Here is a 17,706-nt window from a genome sequence, read left to right on the forward strand (position 1 = left end):
TGGAATTTAGTGATTCATCACTTACATACAACACCCAGTGCTCATCACAAGTGCCCTCCTTAATCCCCATCACCCATCTAGCTCAACCCCCGCCTACCTCCCCTCCAGCAACCAATCTAGTTAAGAGTCTCTTTTATGAATAACACAGATTTAATTAAGACATTGTCATTTTTGTAGTTCACTATTTGTTTAAAAAAGGCTTTTAGTATAAAAAAATTAGTTTAACCCAGTTAACTAAAAAATACAAAATATATTCCTAAAATTATATATAAGTACTATCTGTCTCACAAAAAAGGGGAAAAAAGAAGCTACATTAAGGAATATTACAGAAATGAAAATGCCAGATACCAAACTATGTGTACTCAATGATTCCAACTAATGAAAAAGTACACATATAAAAAAATTAGTTGCATTGGTTGTTGTGATCACATATAATATTAAAACATAGTAAATGTGGTTATAATAGATTGTGGGACTATCATTTTTTAAATCTCTAACTTCAAAACTTAAGGTAATGTGTTAGTATTTGTTTTACAATAATAAAGACATATTTGTAAATTATGGTTGTTTTTTCTACCTTCTTTTTTATGGGTTCAGTGTGTCCTCCTCCTAAGACAGTATGTTACCCTAAAATACTCAAGGTGTACATTACAGAGAATTGTTTCAATGGTAGCAGGTTTGATTTATCATTAATAACGTTTGACTTCATTATAATTGTTTACAGTAATAACTTTTAAAAATCATATTCTTTATGATAAGACATATCTTTCATGATTAAGACATCTTTTTATTAAAACAGCATTTAACTCCCCAGAAAATATTTTGCATACATTACCTCACTTGATTCTCATAATTAATCTATGAGAATAATCCCACAATACAAATGCAGCTTCAACTCTGTGAGATATCCATTTGTGAGTGGAGAAACTGGATTCAAATCCAAAATATCTGACTCTACAAGCCCTCACACATTTTTATAAACAATAAAACATACAGATTATATTTGCACAATCAGATGTGCTTTGATAAATGTATATACCTATATAAGCACCATTGTCATTAAAGATATAGGATATTTCTATCATCCTAGAAAGTTCTCCCATGCCTACTTACAGTCAAATCACATATCTTATGGTTAACCAATGCTAGAATTCCATCACCATAAATCAGTTTTGTCTGTCCTTGTATCCATAAAAATGAACCATATAGTATATATATATTCTTTTCTGTCTGGCTTCTTTTGGAGTTTCTCAGATGTTGTATGTCTCATTTGCTTTATTGCTGATTAGTGTCCCATCTAATGAATATACCAGATTGATTTATCTATTTGCCTATTAAGGAACACTTGCATTGTTTTCAATTCTTGGTTATAAATAAAACTGTTACATTCTTCTAAAATCTTTTTGTGGACATCTGTTTTCAAAAATCTGGATAAATATCTTCAATGGAAATGCTAAATCAGAGAATAGCTCTATTTTAACATTACAAGAAACTGCCAAACTGTTTTGCAAAATAATTGTCCCCTTTTACATTCCCACCAGCAGTAAGAGAGTTCTAGTTGCTCTTCATTCTCACCAATATCATATATTGACAGTCTTTTTAACTGATCACCCTAACTGAATGAGTGATGCTATCTCAATGTGTTTTTAACTTGAATTTCCCTGTTGAATAATTACATCAGCTCAGTTCCATGAATGACTGAGATGAATTCCCCCCATCCAATCATTTAATGAAATATAAAGAGCAAGAATATTTGTTAAATTCAAAAAAATTTATTTCAAAAAATTACTACAAAGCAAACATGAAATACAACAAGAATATATAATAAAGAACTTACAAATAAAGCTTGTGAAAAGACTGGGTGTAATGATTCCTTCTAGTAATAATAATTTATGATTCTTTTGACACATGAACCCTTTTTTACAATTAGTTAACAAGTAAGAGAGAGGTTTTAAACTTTGCCTTATCTATATCTCACTGCACATAAATAAAGGAAAATACGTTGGTGGGGTGAAGCTTTCATCACTTATTGGGGCTACTATTTAAATTTTATCAAGTGTAGAGGCTCCTGGGTGGTGCAGTCAGTTAAGCAGCAGACCCTTTATTTTGGCTTGGGTCATGATCTCAGGGTCATGAGATCAAGCCCTGCATCAGGCTCCGTGCTCTGCACAGAGTCCGCTTGAGAATCTCTCTCCCTCTGCCCTTCCCCACTTGTGCTCACACACTCTCTCTCAAATAAATAAATCTTAAAAAAATATATATCAAGTGTAACATCCAGTGAATAAAGTATATTATATTAACATTTGGAAAAAAAAATTGAAAAAATGATGGCTAAGGAGTTGATAGTGATTGTATATTCACCTTATATTAAATAAACGAGATCAGTCACATCATAATGAGTATCTATATTCTAATTTTATTTTTTAAACTTAATGAGATGACTACAATAGTTGTATAAATATTAAATCTTAATAACACATGATACTAATAAAGTGAGTTCTAATTTTATAGCATACTAGTGTAGGGTTTCATCTAAATTTCAAACAAGCTCTTAGAAATTCACGGAAGTACTGAATATATAAAATACAAGGAATAAAGAGAATGAAGTAAGAGCAGAGGAACTCTGGAGAGGTCAGTCATGGGAGTAATATAACATGGAAGATGGAAGAATGTGGAATGGGAATCTAGGGTCTCACACTGGACTTCTGATTCTATTGCTACCTAGCTTTCTGACTCTGAGAAAGGCACTAAATCTCTCTGGCCTAGATTTACTTAAAATAAGACGAAAACAAAATATAGCCATAGTTTTATTTTCCAGGTATTTTTTAGACTGATATGCAATTATAAGAAATAATACAGAGAGATCATGGGTACCCTTCATCCACTTCCTCCAATGGTAATATATTACAAAAACTATTGTACAAACCACACCAACTAATACTGATATTAATATAATCAAGATACAGAATAATTCCATTACCACAAAACTGCCTCATCTTGCTGTTTTATAGCCACATACTCTTCGTCTCCCCTTACCACGTCCTTAACTCTTGAAAAACACTAATCTGTTCTCCTTTTCTTTTAATCTTGTCATTTCAAGATTATAAAAACGGAGTCATACAGTATGTAAGCTTTTGGGATTGACTTTTTTCATTCCATAATTATCTGGAGAGTTACCAAGGTTGTTTCATGTATTAATAGTTCACTCTTTTTTCTTTCTGAGTAGTATTCCATGTTTTGGATATACCAGAATCTGTTTAACCATTCATCCATTATCTGAGATATTTGTAGTTTGGGGTTATCACGAATAAGCTGCTATAAACATTCTATGTAGGTTTTTGTATGAACACAAGTTTTTATTTCTCTGGGATAAATGCCCAAATGAGTCATATGATAATTGCATGTTTAGTGTTTTATGAAACTGCCAAATGGTTTACCCCAGTGTTTGTACCATTTTATATCCCAATAGCTTTGTACAAGTGAACCACTTTTCCATATCCTTGCCAGCATCTGGTATTGCCACTTTTTAAAATTTATTTTTTATTTATTTATTTTAAAGATTTTTATTTATTTAGTTGAAACAGAGAGAGCACAAGGGCAGGGGAAGAGCAGAGGGAGAAGCAGACTCCCTGCCGAGCAGGGTGCCCAATGCGGGGCTTGATCCCAAGACCCTGAGATCATGACCTGAGCCTAAGGCAGACGCTTAACCAACTGAGCCACCCAGGCACCTCTATTGCCACCTTTTTTTATTGTAGTTTTTCTGAGAGTTGTACAGTGATACCTCATTTTAATTTGCATTTCCCTAATGGATACCAATGTTAACATCTTTTCATGTGCTATTTGCCATCTGACTATCCTCTTCCATGAAATGATCCTTTGTATCTTTTGCCCACTTTCCAATTTGATATTTTATGCTGTTGAGTTTTCAAAGTTCTTTGGTATGTTTGCAAATATTTTCTCTCAGTGCTGGGTAGTCTTCTTATCTCCTGCATAAGGACTTTCACAGAAAAAAATGTTTATTTTTGATAAAGCTCAATTTGCCATGTTTTCCATTTACGGATCCTGTTTTGTGTGTCAAGTCTAAGAACTCTGCCTATCCCCACACCCTGAATATTCTGTCTCTTTCTCTAAATGTTTTAGTTGTGCATTTTACATTTAAGTCCATGATGCATTTTCAATGAATTTTTGTATAATGTGTGAGATTTAAGTCAATGTGCATTTTATTTGTCCACAGAGATCTAATTTCGTAAGCACCATTTATTGAAAAGGGCATCTTTTGCATTTTGCATGTGTTGCATTGCATTTGTACCTTTGTCAAAAATCAGTGGGGTATGTTTGTGAGTTGATTTCTGCATTCTCCATTCTGTTCCATTAATCTATTTATCCCTTCACCAAAACTATAGTCTCAATTACCGTTAAGTATGTAAGAGGTCTTGAAATAGGGTAAACTTTTTTCTTCTACTTTTTTTTTTCAAAATTGTTTTAACAATTCTCGTTCCTTTGTCTTTTTATATAAATTTTAGAATCCTCTTGCCTGTATCTACAAAAAAATCTTGCTATGATTTTGACAGGAATTGTATTAAACCTGTACATTAATTTGGAGAGAACTGACATATTTACTAGATTGAGTCTTCCAATCCGTGAAAATGGCATATCTCTCCATTTATCTGCATCTATTTTTATTTCTTTCATCAGCAATTTGTAATTTTCAGCATACAAGTCCTATACAAGTTTTACATCTTAGGTTACATTTACACCTATGTATTTTGTTTTAAGTAATTGTAAATTTTTGTATCTATGTGTTCATTGCTAGCATACAGCAATACAATTGATTTCTGTAGGTTTATTATGTATTCTGTCACCTTGCTGAACTCATTTATTAGATCCAAGTATTTTTTTTAAGAATCCTTTGAATTTTCTGCATAGGCAATCATGATATCTGCAAATAAGTAATATTTCTTCCTTTACAATCTGCATGCTTTTGATTTTCTTATTACCTTATTGCCTTTAGAACTTCCAGGACTGTGTTTAGTAAGAGTGGTTAGAGTAGAAATCCTTGCCTAGTTCTCAATCTTAGAAGGAAAGCATTCAGCTTTTTCCCCATTAAGTAAAATTTTACCTGTAGTTTTAAATGTTCTTTATCAAATTGAAAAAGTTTCTTTATATTCCCATTTTTCTGAGAGTTTCTAGCCCTGAATGGGTGTTGATTTTTTTTCAAATATTTTTTAAGCACTGACTGATATGATCATATGTTTTTTCTTCTATAGCCAGTTAATACGTTGATTACATGGTTGGATTTTTGAATGTTGAACAAGATATGTATCCCTGGAGCAAATTCCACTTGGTCTTGGTGTATAATTCCTTTATATGTTGCAGAATTATATTTGCTAATAATTTGTTAGAAATTTTTACATCTATATTCCTGGGGGATATAGCTTGGTCTGTACTTTTGTTTTTCACTGTCTGTCTGGTTTGGTATTAGGGAAACACTAGTTTCATAAAATGAATTGAGGGGTGCTCTCATCTCTTCTGTTTTTTGGAATAGGTTGTGTAGAATAATGTTAATTCTTACTTAAGCATTTTATAGATTCTTCCAGTGAAACCATCTAGACATCAAGAGTTCTCTTTTAATAAGCTTTAAATTATAAATTCAACTTCCTTTTTAGTTACAGGGATATTCAAATTATATATTTAATATTGGGTGATTCATGGTAGTATTTCTCTCAAGAAATTGATTTAATTCATCTATATTGTCAATTTTTTTTTTTAATGTATAGTTATCTATAGTAGCCTCTTATTCTTTTGCTATCTGGAGGGTCTGCAGTGAAATCTCCTGTTTCATTCCTGACATTGGCAACTTGTGTCTTTTTTTTACCTTGTCAATTTCACTAAAATTTTGATATCTTATGATCTTTCAAAAAACCAGCCGTTTCATTAGTTTTCTCTATTGTTTTTGTTTTCAATGTTGTTAATTTCTCCTTTGTCATTTTTATTTTCTTAGTTTATTTTGATGTTTTGTTTTCTAGGTACTTGAGGTAGGAGCTTAGATCATTGATTTGAGACTCCTTTTCTTTAATGTGTTAATTGTCTTAAATTTTTCTCTCAGCACTGTTTTAGCTGCATCACTCAAATGTTGATAACATTCTATTTCATTTACATACAGTTCACTATATTTTAATAGTTGCCTTTGAGAAATCCTCTCTCTGACACATGGAATACTTGTAAATTTCAGCTCTAATTTTTGAAGAATTTGTTATTAATTTTTAAATTGATTTTTTTCTTGTTTCAATTCTAAAAATGTTTGAGATTTATTTTATAGCCCAGGATATGGTTTATTTTGTACATGTTCCTTTGGCACTGAAAGACCATATATATGCATTCTGCTGCTGTTGAGTGGATATCCCTATAGCTATTAATCAGATCCCATTGGCTGACGATGTAATTGAGTAATTGAGTAATTCCATATTCTTGATCATTTCCTGTTTAGTTTCTCAATCAATTTTGGTAAGAGTGGTGGTGGTGAAGTGTTCAACTATAATTGTGTATTGTCTATCTTGTGTTTCCTTTCAGTTCTATCAGTTTTTACTTCACTTACTTTATAGCTTTATTGTTTGGATATACATGTTTAGATGGCTTTCTTGGTGTTATGACTCTTTTTTTCTTTATATAATGCCCTTCTCTGTCCCTCATAATTTTATTTTGAAGTCTACCTGTATTACTATACTTTTCCTTCATTTAAGTAATGTTTGCATGATATATATTTTTCTATTCTTTTTTTTTCAATCTTCCTGTATCATCCATAACACTACATTTGCAAGAAGTTTCTTGTAGAAAATATATGTCTGGATTAGGTTTTTTAATCCACTCTGACCACCTCTTTTATTTAGACCATTTACATTTAATGTGATTTTTGATAGCTTGCCATTTAAATTTTTCTTTTCTGTCACCTGTTTTCTTTCTCTATTTTCTTTTCACTGTATTGATGTGAATTTTTGAAATATTTTTATAATAAAATTTTGATTTACCTGTAGCACTCTAAGTGTATCTCACTGTATAGCTTTTTAAATGACTGCTCTAGGATGTATATATTTATATAACTTATCACAGTCTAATAGTGTTGTCCTTTTTCTAGTTCAAGTGAGAGACAGAAAAGTTTACATCCCTTCAACTGTCCTGTTAATAATTGCCTTACATATTTCCTATATATACATTTAGAATCACATCAGAAAGTTTTTTTTTTTTTTTTTTTTTTTTTTTAACAAATACTCCCCCTGCCTTCTGGTAACTATCAGTTAGTTCTCTATAGTTAAGAGTCTGTTTCTGGTTTGCCTCTCTCTCTTTTTCCCCTTTGTTCATTTATTTTGTTTCTTAAATTCCACATATGAGTGAATTCATATGGTATTTGTCTCTTTTTCTCTGACTTGTTTCACTTAGCATAATATTCTGTAGCTCCATCCATGTCACTGCAAATGGCAAGATTTCATTCTTTTTTATGGCTGAGTAATATTCACACACACACTTCTTTATCCATTCATCAGTCAATGGACACTTGGGCTGTTTCCATAATTTGGCTATTGTAAATAATGCTGCTATAAACATCAGGGTGCAAGTACCCCTTTGAATTAGCATTTTTGTATTCTTTGGGTAAATAATTGTGTAGTTGTTGGATCATAGGATAGTTCTATTTTTAATTTTTTGAGGAACCTCCATACTATTTTCCACAGTGGCTGCATCAGGTTGCATTCCCACCAACAGTGCAGGAAGGTTCCCCTTTCTCTACAACCTTGCCAACACCTGTTGTTTCTTGTGTTGTTGATTTTAGCCATTCTGATAAGTGTGAGGTGATATCTCATTGTAGTTTTGATTTGTATCTCCCTCATTCATCCCTGGTGAAAAGATGCTGAGCATTTCTTCATGTGTCTATTTGCCATCTGGATGTCTTCTTTGGAAAAATGTCTATTCATGTTTTCTGCCCATGTTTTAATTGGATTATTCATTTTTTGGATGTTGAGTTTTATAAGTTCTTTATATATTTTGGATCAGATATGTCATTTGCAAACATTTTCTCCCATTCTGTAGGTTGCCTTTTAGTTTTGTTGTTTCCTTTGCTGTGAAGAGCTTTTTTGTTTTGATGAAGTCCCAATAGTTTATTTTTGCTTTTGTTTCCCTTGTCTCAGGAGACATATCTAGAAAGAAGTTGGTATAGCTAAAGTCAAAGAGGTTACCACCTGTGTTCTCCTCTAGAATTTTGATGGTTTCCTCTCTCACATTTAGGTCTTTCATCCATTTTGAATTTATATTGTGGTATAAGAAAATGATTCAATTTCATTCTTTTGCATGCTGCTGTCCAGTGTTCCTGTTCCATTTGAAGAGTTTGTCTTTTTCCCATTGGATATTCTTTCCGGCTTTGTCAAAGATTAATTGACCATATAATTGTCAGCTTGTTTCTAGGTTTTCTATTCTGTTCCACTAACCTATGTGTCTATTTTTGTGCCAGTTCCATACTGTTATGATCACTACAGCTTTGTAATATAACTTTAAGTCAGAATTGTGATGGCTCCAGTTTTGCTTTTCTTTTTCAAGGTTGCTTTGGCTATTCAGGGTCTTTTATGGTTCTATACACATTTTAAGACCATTGAAAAATTCTAGTTCTGTGAAAAACGCTGTTGGTATTTTCTATTTTAAATAACAATTTAGAGAGTAAAGATTTACCCATATGTTTGCTTATCCTGTTCTTTTTTCCTTCCTCACGTTCCAAGGTTCCTTCTTTTATTGTTTCTTTTCTATTTAGAGAACTTCCTTTAGCCATTCATTTAGGGTAGGTCTGGTAGAATCAAATTACCTTAGTTTTCCCACGTCTGATAATTTTTCAATTTCTCCTTAATTACTGAAGTATATGTTTTTTCTGGCTATAGGATTCTGGACAGTTCTCCCCTCATCCTGGCCACAAACACTCAAAATATATTGTGCTACTTCCTCTTGCCTTCATGGTTTCTAATGAGAAATACACTGTCTTTCAAATTGATTTTCTGCTCTAGGACTTATGTCCTATGTCTTCAAGATTTTTCTTTGTCTTTCGTTTTCAGAAGTTTAACTATGATGTATCTTGGTGTGGAACTGTTTGGGTTTATCCTGTTTGGAGTTCACTCGATTTCTTGAATCTATGGGTTTATGCCTTTTGTCAAAATTGGGAAGTTTGCAACTATCATTTCTTCAAGTGTTTCTTCAAGGCTGTTTTCTTTTTCTTCTTTTTTCTATCTTTCCAGGACTCTGATGACACATAAATGTTACCTATTTTGTTATAGACTCAGAGATCCCTGAAGTCCTGTTCTCTTTTTATATTATTGTGTGTGTGTGCCTGCAGTGTGTATGTGTTGTGTGTCTGTATACATGTGTGTGCATGCATATGCCTAATATCTCTGTGCTGTTTCAATTGGCTAAATTAAATTAAATTTTGTAATCTCTCCTTTTTCCAGGTCACTAATTCTTTCCTCTGTCCTCTCCATTCTGCCACTGAGCCCAGATACTGAGTTTTCAGTTGGTTATTGTAATTTTTCAGTTCTAATATTCCTAGTGGCTTTTTCTTATATCTTCTATTTCTTTGTTTAGATTTTCTATTTCTTTGATAAAATTTTGTACTTTTCAATTTGTCTCAAGAATGCTAGTAATTGTTTATTTTACCATTCTTTTTATGATGGCTATTTAAGAGTGCTTGTAATTGTTTATTTTACCATTCTTTTTATGATGGCTGTTTAAAAATCTTTGGTAATTCTAGTATCTCTGTCATCTCAGTGTTGGAATCTACTGGTCATCTTTTTTCATTTAGTTTAACCTGTTCCTGTTTCTTTATATGATGAGTGATTTTCAATCAAATCTTGGATATTTTAGATATTAAAGACTCTAGAAATTATTTACACTGTGTGTTTTAGTGGCTTACTATGACACCACTCCAGTAGGGGAATGGGAATGGAGAGCACTACCTCATTACTCCCTGGTGGGGTAGAGGTTCAGCTTCCACATTTGGCCTCTCTTCATTACTGCTTGGCAGGGCTGGGTACTCTAGCTCCTCATTGTCACCATGGAGGGAGGGAGACTCATTAATACAACATGAAACTGTTTATAAAGTAGTGAATTTCCAGTCTTGTGACATACTATGATTGGTTTTATCAATCTTTCAAGCTTTCAACAATTTCACAGAAGCACTGAAAAAGATACAATGAGTAGATAAGACAAAGGCCCCAATAAGAGTGGATGGGCTCTGGAACAGGTCACAGTTACAAAAGTAATATAGCATGATGGAACCAATGCTACAATGGTAATCTAAGGTCTTAAATTTTTAATCCTGATTCTGTTACTATCTAGCTTTGTAAACTGATAAACTTACTCAACTTTCCTGGCCTTGGTTTTATAAAGAGGAAAGAGTTTTGCCAATTGGGCCATTATTTATTTTCCTGTTTTAATCCTCCATGATAAGCTACTTAAAATGAGAATTCAAGATTAGGATGGCATGTCAAAAGTTCTATATACATATCAAATCAATTTTATAAATATAGTCCTTATTATAATTAGAACAAATAAAACTTTGAGGTGAAATGATATAATAAAATTTTGAGGAAACATAGCCTCTTTGAGCTCATGAAAGTCATGCATGCTTATAGCTGAAGAAGTAACTTGGACCTCTTTTCAAAGGCCAGACTTCCATATACCTGCAGCAGAATCACTTGGTGAACTTGTTAAATACAGATTTCCTGAGATCAAGCCCCAATCAGTATGAACTTATTTTTTGAAGTAAAAACCAAAGAGCCCTCTTTATGAACATTATATACACTAATAGTTGTGAACCACTGCTTTAGGCTTCAAGAAATTATTTTCAACACTCAAGAAAAAAACAGCTAATATGCTATATCCAAAGAGAATAATGGGTCAAGGAATTTAAATTCTTGAAATCAACTACTAACAATTAACGATTAGGGTAAAACAGAGTTTATACTTTTGAAATAATATAACTATGCAGGGACTCTGACAAGCTTATGTTTTAAATAATCCAATAAATTTGGATGGAGATCAAATAAAAACACGTGACACAAAAATATAACAAGGCTAATATTTATAATGAATTCTGAGTATTTCAAAGGACCCCAAGGCCATTTATTTCTATGTGTAAAGCAAGAAAGAAGGACAACTGAGTTTATTGCCTGGTATAAGTGGTAAAAGGTTATTATATCTTACACATAAAAGATATTCAACAAATATCAACTTTCATATTCTCAATCACATAGAGAAAAACATCTGCAAATGATCATGGTTAAGAAACACTTGGAATATTAAATATAATGCATTCACTAATAGGATAAATTTCAAAAACAACTAGAACTTTATATAAAATGTCTTATAGGGGCACCTAGGTGGCTCATTCAGTTAAGCATCTGCCTTCGGCTCAAGGCATGATCCCAGGGTCCCAGGATTGAGCCCTGCATCCAGGCTTCCTGCTCAGTGGGGAATCTGCTTCTCCCTCTCCTTCTGCCCCTCCCCCGCTCCTGCTCTCTCGCTCGCTCACTCTCTCTCAAATAAATAAAATCTTTAATAAATAAATAAATAAATACCTTATTGTACATATATTGTCATATGGGTGAGCATATTTTTCTGATGAGATGTTCCATAATGTTCATCAAATCCTCAAAAAAGTACTATGATATCAAGAGCTTAGCACATTAGTTTGTATTTTTAGAGCATTATAGCTTAAAAGATACATATAATAACTTGCTCTTTGTAAATTTTTCTATATGGTCCTTTTTTCTATAAGGAAAAATTCATTGAGCATCTATTGTTCACCTAATGTAGGAGTTACATGGACAAATCAAAAAGGTAATTTGCTTTCAAGAGGCTCACATACTGGGGCGCCTGGGTGGCTCAGTCAGTTAAGTGCCCAACTCTTGGTTTTGGCTCAGTTCATGATCTCAGGGTTGTGAGATCAACCCTGTACTAGGCTTTGACTCAGTGCGAAGTCTGCTTCTCTCTCTGCCCCTCCCCTGCTCATGCACTCTCTCTCTCAAAAAATAAATAAATAAATCTTTATTTAAAAAAAAAAAGAAGCTCACATACTGGAAGGAGAGGAATAAATTATGTAAGAGTGATAATAATATTAATCTTTTGCTATTTTTAACAGCAGAAAAATAAGGGAAAAAAATGAATTAAGTTCTTTTTCCCATCTAAGCCAATAATGTTGTTGAGGTTAGATGCTCTTCCTTCATTAAAGCCATTAATGGCTGCAATGTGTGCTTGGAATTCATACCTTATGTTTTATAATAGGACGTCAGACTAGGTTATGATTAACATTAGCTTATGCTTATAATCAAGATGTAGGGTTTTCTGAAGATTCCAGATGATTAAAAGAACTATTACAGGACATAACTTTAGAATTCCCTAATTGATCTTACTTGCTGAGAACTTTAGATTACATTTGCAAGCTAACACACATGCATGCAGGCAACACTCATGCACATACAATTCTATTACCTTTCATTATATTAAGTTTTCTGAATAATGAAAATCAAGAACCAGCTTTTCAAAGTACTGGAGATTTTTTAAAGGAGCCATACAGATTTTATTTCCTGGAGTTTAAAATATTTATTTTTATCATATCCATCGCATTCTAGAAAAAAAGAAATACTCTGCTCACCATTACTCTTTGTATTATGTGATTACTAAGTCATATTTGAGATTAAAATTACAAATATATGATTATAAAAGAAATAAATGCATAACATAAGCAGGCATGACATTCTAAGGAGAGAAATTTGCATGCAAGCTTTATGCCCATGAACATGAGAATTCAGTTAGGGAAGAAATCCTGAAGCACATTCTCATGACAGGATGAATCTATTAGTGTAGTTAGGGATTTGCAGACCTTATTCCTTTCCAAATACTTTACTAATGCCGGAAACAAGACAATTCCTGGCTTGTAAAACAGAACAAACCACCCTAAAACATCTGGCATACTTACACACTTTTCGCTGTCAAATACATAGCACAAATGTTTATTTGACTCAGAATCTTTGCATATGAAAGTGAATATCCTCTTGTCAGTTTTGTCATCTGCACAAAATGATATTCTATGAAGCTGGCAATTGTGTTGGACTTCCTGTGAACACAAATGGAAATAGAGTTGAAGAGATTTTTGTCCATTTTCTGAAATACCAGCTTGTGTTAATAACATACAACTTATGACTTTAAAAGTGAAACAATCACCTGTCAAACTTCGGTTTATAATTACATACACCCAAACTTAAACAAATACGTAATGGAGATGGATCTCCCGACTCAGATTAAACTATAGTAGTCATCTCAATAGGACTTAGAGAAACACAAGCAAAATACGAGAGGATCAGAGGTGTGTGGACTTTCTGAATTGCAAGGGATCTTAAGAGACAACTACTTTAAACCCTGAAATTTTACTTAGAAGAACATCGAGGCCCCGAGAATTGATATTTCCACAAGGTTACAGAATTAGCAGAACCCTTTTTTACCAGACCGTTTTCATTTTATCTTACTTCTCCTCACTAGCATTACAGTTTGAAACATAAATTCATCTTCACATGATTTCCTATGAAACATACTACCATTTCAACCTTAGTTTTCATATTAAATTGTATTTTACATGTCTTCATTTTGAAGGTCTACATGTCAAGCATCTAAATTACTTAATCAACCCTACTAATCAGAAAGATAAATACTGTAACTATATATATATATATATACACACACACAGTTATAATTTTATATTTTTCATATATGTACATATATATTGTATATACATATGATACACACACACACACACACACTATGTATATATTCTATAACTACAGCATCTGTTACTACACCTTTCCAAGTTCAGGGTTCGATGTGTCAGTTTGATGAGATTTGATCTATCACTCAGATTTCACATTACTGCTCATCAGACTGAAAATTAATATATAAGATATACAGATAAATGTTAAGAGAATTTGTTTATAGTACTGTATTCTTTCCCTGCATACAAACCAAACGTAAGTCATCAAAGGCAAACATGGAAATTAGAATGAGGAGGTATACTATATGACTGTAACATTTTTGTCATTACTAGATAGCTTGATCCACCCATTTCAACAGCAGGAAGGAACAATGTCAAGTCAAAAAGAGGGGCTCAACTTACTGAGGCATCTGATGAGAACATTTTCCTTTTCTTGTGGTTAGTGCTAAGATGGACAATGGCCACATTTGTCTGAGACTATCCTTCTCCTATACTTTGATTGACCAGTCTTTCCCTTGCTGACATTTTTTTTGTGTGTGTTAAAGTTAATACAGTCAATCAAACAATACCATTCAGCCACAATGAAGCTCCCAAATACTGACAGCAGGTATACACCAGTTTATTAACTGCATAATCATTTTAATTATATACAGAGGAAATGTCATTACTACATAATATAGAAAAATGATTCATTTTTTTCCATTTGTAGGAGAAACTACAAGTAACATGAAAACATACCACTTACATAGGCTGGTGGTAAAATGTACACAGGCCCTCGTTCACTCATCAACCAGTATGATTACAGAAAGTCTTTGGTAATGACAGTTGGGAATCATTTTAATTTTTGTTTAGATTAGCAGAGGCATCTTCCTACAAAAGAAGACTAGGAAGCTAAAACTCATAACTATTATTTTTTGTGAATGTTTTGTTGTTGTGATAAATCCTTCTGAATTTTAAATGTAGCCCTAATTTTTGATGAGACAGGATAGACTTGGGAACACAAGCACAGTGAAAAATAATTATACTTTAACACTGACCATATTTTATTGGAGTTGGAACAAAGAATAAGTAAATCCCCAATTCATTTATACCACCTCTTTCCACCACTGCATAATCTTATTTTGAAGGACAAGTGAGAAAAGAAGAAAGGGAAAAAGACACAGAACGAAAGATATTGGAGCCAATTGAGATTGCTTTTCACTTCTGTTTTCGTCCATCCAAATGGCATAGAAAAATAGTCTATTTTCTATGAAGTCCATGTTAGATTAATGATACATTTTTAAATCCTGCCTCATACACGTACATTTTACTATAAATAAATTTATTTTAGGAACACAGTATTTTTTTCATTATGACTAAATAAACAAACCAAAATAAAATGAATGACAGATTTTGTTCTGATTCACTTAGATCTCCCCAAATAGTGGTTCCTAAATGCGTATCTGTGAACAGGCTGTATCAGAGTCACATGGGGTGGTGTTTTTGGTTTTGTTTTTTATGATATAGATGCTAAGTCTTGTTCGGCAGATTCTGAATCTGAAAGTCCTGAGGGGACTCCAGCAATCAGCATTCCCGGGAATCTCCTTGGGGTCCTGATGCTCAGCAGAGCTGGTAAAACCTTTTTTAGGTTATTTTTGTTAGTGGATTCAAAAAATGGTACATTCTATATATGCATGAAGAGTTCAGATACTCTATGTTCATATGTAATATATGGGTAAAGAGTCAGTTGCTCTTTATTCGAATGTAATATAATTGAATTAATAAGACATTTCAAAGATTTTAAAACTCTAAGACTGCTTTTCGATTTGGTAGGGATGAAAAGAGATTTTTTTTTTTCCTATTGAAAGCTTGGAAAACTTATGTTTTTAGGGAAAAATTCAATTGGGTCTCTTGAAAATTAGCTATTAAGTCTAGGAAACTGAGACCTTGGGACAGGGAGGAAAAGCTTTTGTGTTACTGATTTGGGTAAGACAAAGATGTAATGCTCAAAACTCAACTGGTTAATCATCTTGAGTTGAATCCCACCTCACTGAGGTTTTGTACACGGGGTTTAGGATCGGGGAGGAAGTTACATCTGGTAGTCAAAGTTTAGAGAACAGAGTGATATGGTTGACAGCTGTCAACGGGCAGCCTACTATTATGGAAGACTTATTATGGGGGACTTCAGAATCACCAACTGATAACACTGAGCTGTATTTGCAGTCCCATGATCCAGCTCTCTGCCTCTTTTTTATACACACACACACATATACACATACACCCAGCACATATTAGTGTTGGTCAATTCTAAACACTAAAGAAGTTCTCTCTATCCTCTGCATTTAGTCGTATTTCAGCGTGGTTGCCAACGGCTGCCTTCTCACTGTGTCCTCACATGGCCTCTCCTCTGTGCTTGCACATCCCTGATGTCTTTCTTTCTTTATCAGAACACCAGTTTTGGTAGAGGAAGGCCTCATTAAGACCACATGTAACCATAATTACCTCCAAGTACGGTCCCATTGGGGCTTAGAGAATTTTGGGTAAAAACAGTGAAGTCCATAACAAATCCATATTAATGAATGTGAATCCAGAATGGGTTATATTTAAAATTTTTTCATTGGATTTGTAGGGGAAAGGGCTCTTAAATACAAGAACTTGAAGTTCACAATGCATTATGGGCTGAATTATGCTGCCCCAGAATGCATAATGCTGAAGCCTTACCACCCCTCCCACACCTCAGAATGGGACTGTATTTGAAGATAAGGTTTGAAAGTGCTGATGACATTAAAGTGAGCCCATTAGGATGGTCCCTTATCCAATCTGACTGGTGTTCTAATAAGGAAAGGAGATAGGACACACACAGAGACACCAGGGGTGTGTGTGCACAGACAACCATGTGAAGAGGCAGCAAAAGGGCTGCCATCGGCAAGCCAAGGAGAGAGGCCTCAGAGGACACCAAGACCACTGTCAGCGTAGTCTCAGATTTCCAGCCTCCAGGACTGTGAGAAAATAAATTTCTGTTCTTTGAGCCACCATGTCTGTGGTATTTTATCATGGCAGCCTAGGTGAACTAATACGCACTGATTATGTCTCCAGGCAATAAGAGGCAGTCCCGAACATTTTAATAAACAACACACAGCTTTTGTCTCCTCTCAGGGAACCACACTTCACAAATCTCTTTCACAGCACACAAAGAAAAATTCCTGAAAACGAGACCAAACACTATTAAATACACTTCTATCCCAAACACAGACCTCTCTGGAAGCACTCCCAAAAGTTGTTTTTCCTCCTAAAAATTCTACAGAATTTTGAATCGTCATTAACTGAGAACTAACCAGTTCCAGTTGGTAACCAATCTTATTTATTGAAATAGGAACATAACCTCAATGAATGAAAGATTAGAGTGCTTCTGACATTCAAAAAGAAGACTTACCTTTGTTTTCGGTTCTAGAATTTTTACTCCATATATTGATATTTGCAGCTCAACTTTAGGAATTTTCTGGCCTTCGGATTTCTTGATATGTCTTGCGAACTACAAATGAAAAGTTATTCAGAAAACTATAATTCTGTTTCCATGGAAAACGAACACACACACACATATATAATTAGATGTGTGTGTGTATACATATATATAATATATATTTGGAGTTTGTATTCAGTGCTGGACTTCCATTAAATAAATTATTATCCATTACAAAGTATTTTATAAACCCTGAATAGCTTCAAAATATTTAGTAATCAGAGCAATCTACCATTACTAGCATTAAATTCAGATATTCAATAACCTTTTAAAAAATTTTAATACTTCTTCCATTATATTTCAACAATTATAGTCATACTAACTATCAAGAAAATGCAAACTTTGCGGGTGGATCTTTTGTTTTTAATACCTTTAGAGAACTTACAGTTCCCCAGTGTTAGATATACCATCTTTGTCA

General features: G+C 33.4%; 1 protein-coding gene across 10 annotated transcripts in view; it reads right to left on the bottom strand.

The window, feature by feature from the left end:
- GULP1 (GULP PTB domain containing engulfment adaptor 1) overlaps positions 1 to 17,706 on the bottom strand; it is a 250,258-nt gene that overhangs the window by 25,406 nt on the left and 207,146 nt on the right. For all 10 annotated transcript variants that reach the window (XM_035007561.1, XM_035007562.1, XM_035007566.1 and 7 more), the window contains 2 exons: positions 17,202 to 17,300; positions 13,004 to 13,141 (listed from right to left, as the gene is read on the bottom strand). In XM_035007561.1, the coding sequence (XP_034863452.1) occupies positions 13,004 to 13,141; positions 17,202 to 17,300 (237 nt within the window). The remainder of the gene's footprint in view (positions 1 to 13,003; positions 13,142 to 17,201; positions 17,301 to 17,706) is intronic.

The sequence above is a fragment of the Mirounga leonina genome, unplaced genomic scaffold (genome assembly GCF_011800145.1).
Source record: "Mirounga leonina isolate KUSES-001 unplaced genomic scaffold, KU_Mleo_1.0 Mir_151, whole genome shotgun sequence".
In the NCBI taxonomy this organism is placed as follows: domain Eukaryota; kingdom Metazoa; phylum Chordata; class Mammalia; order Carnivora; family Phocidae; genus Mirounga; species Mirounga leonina.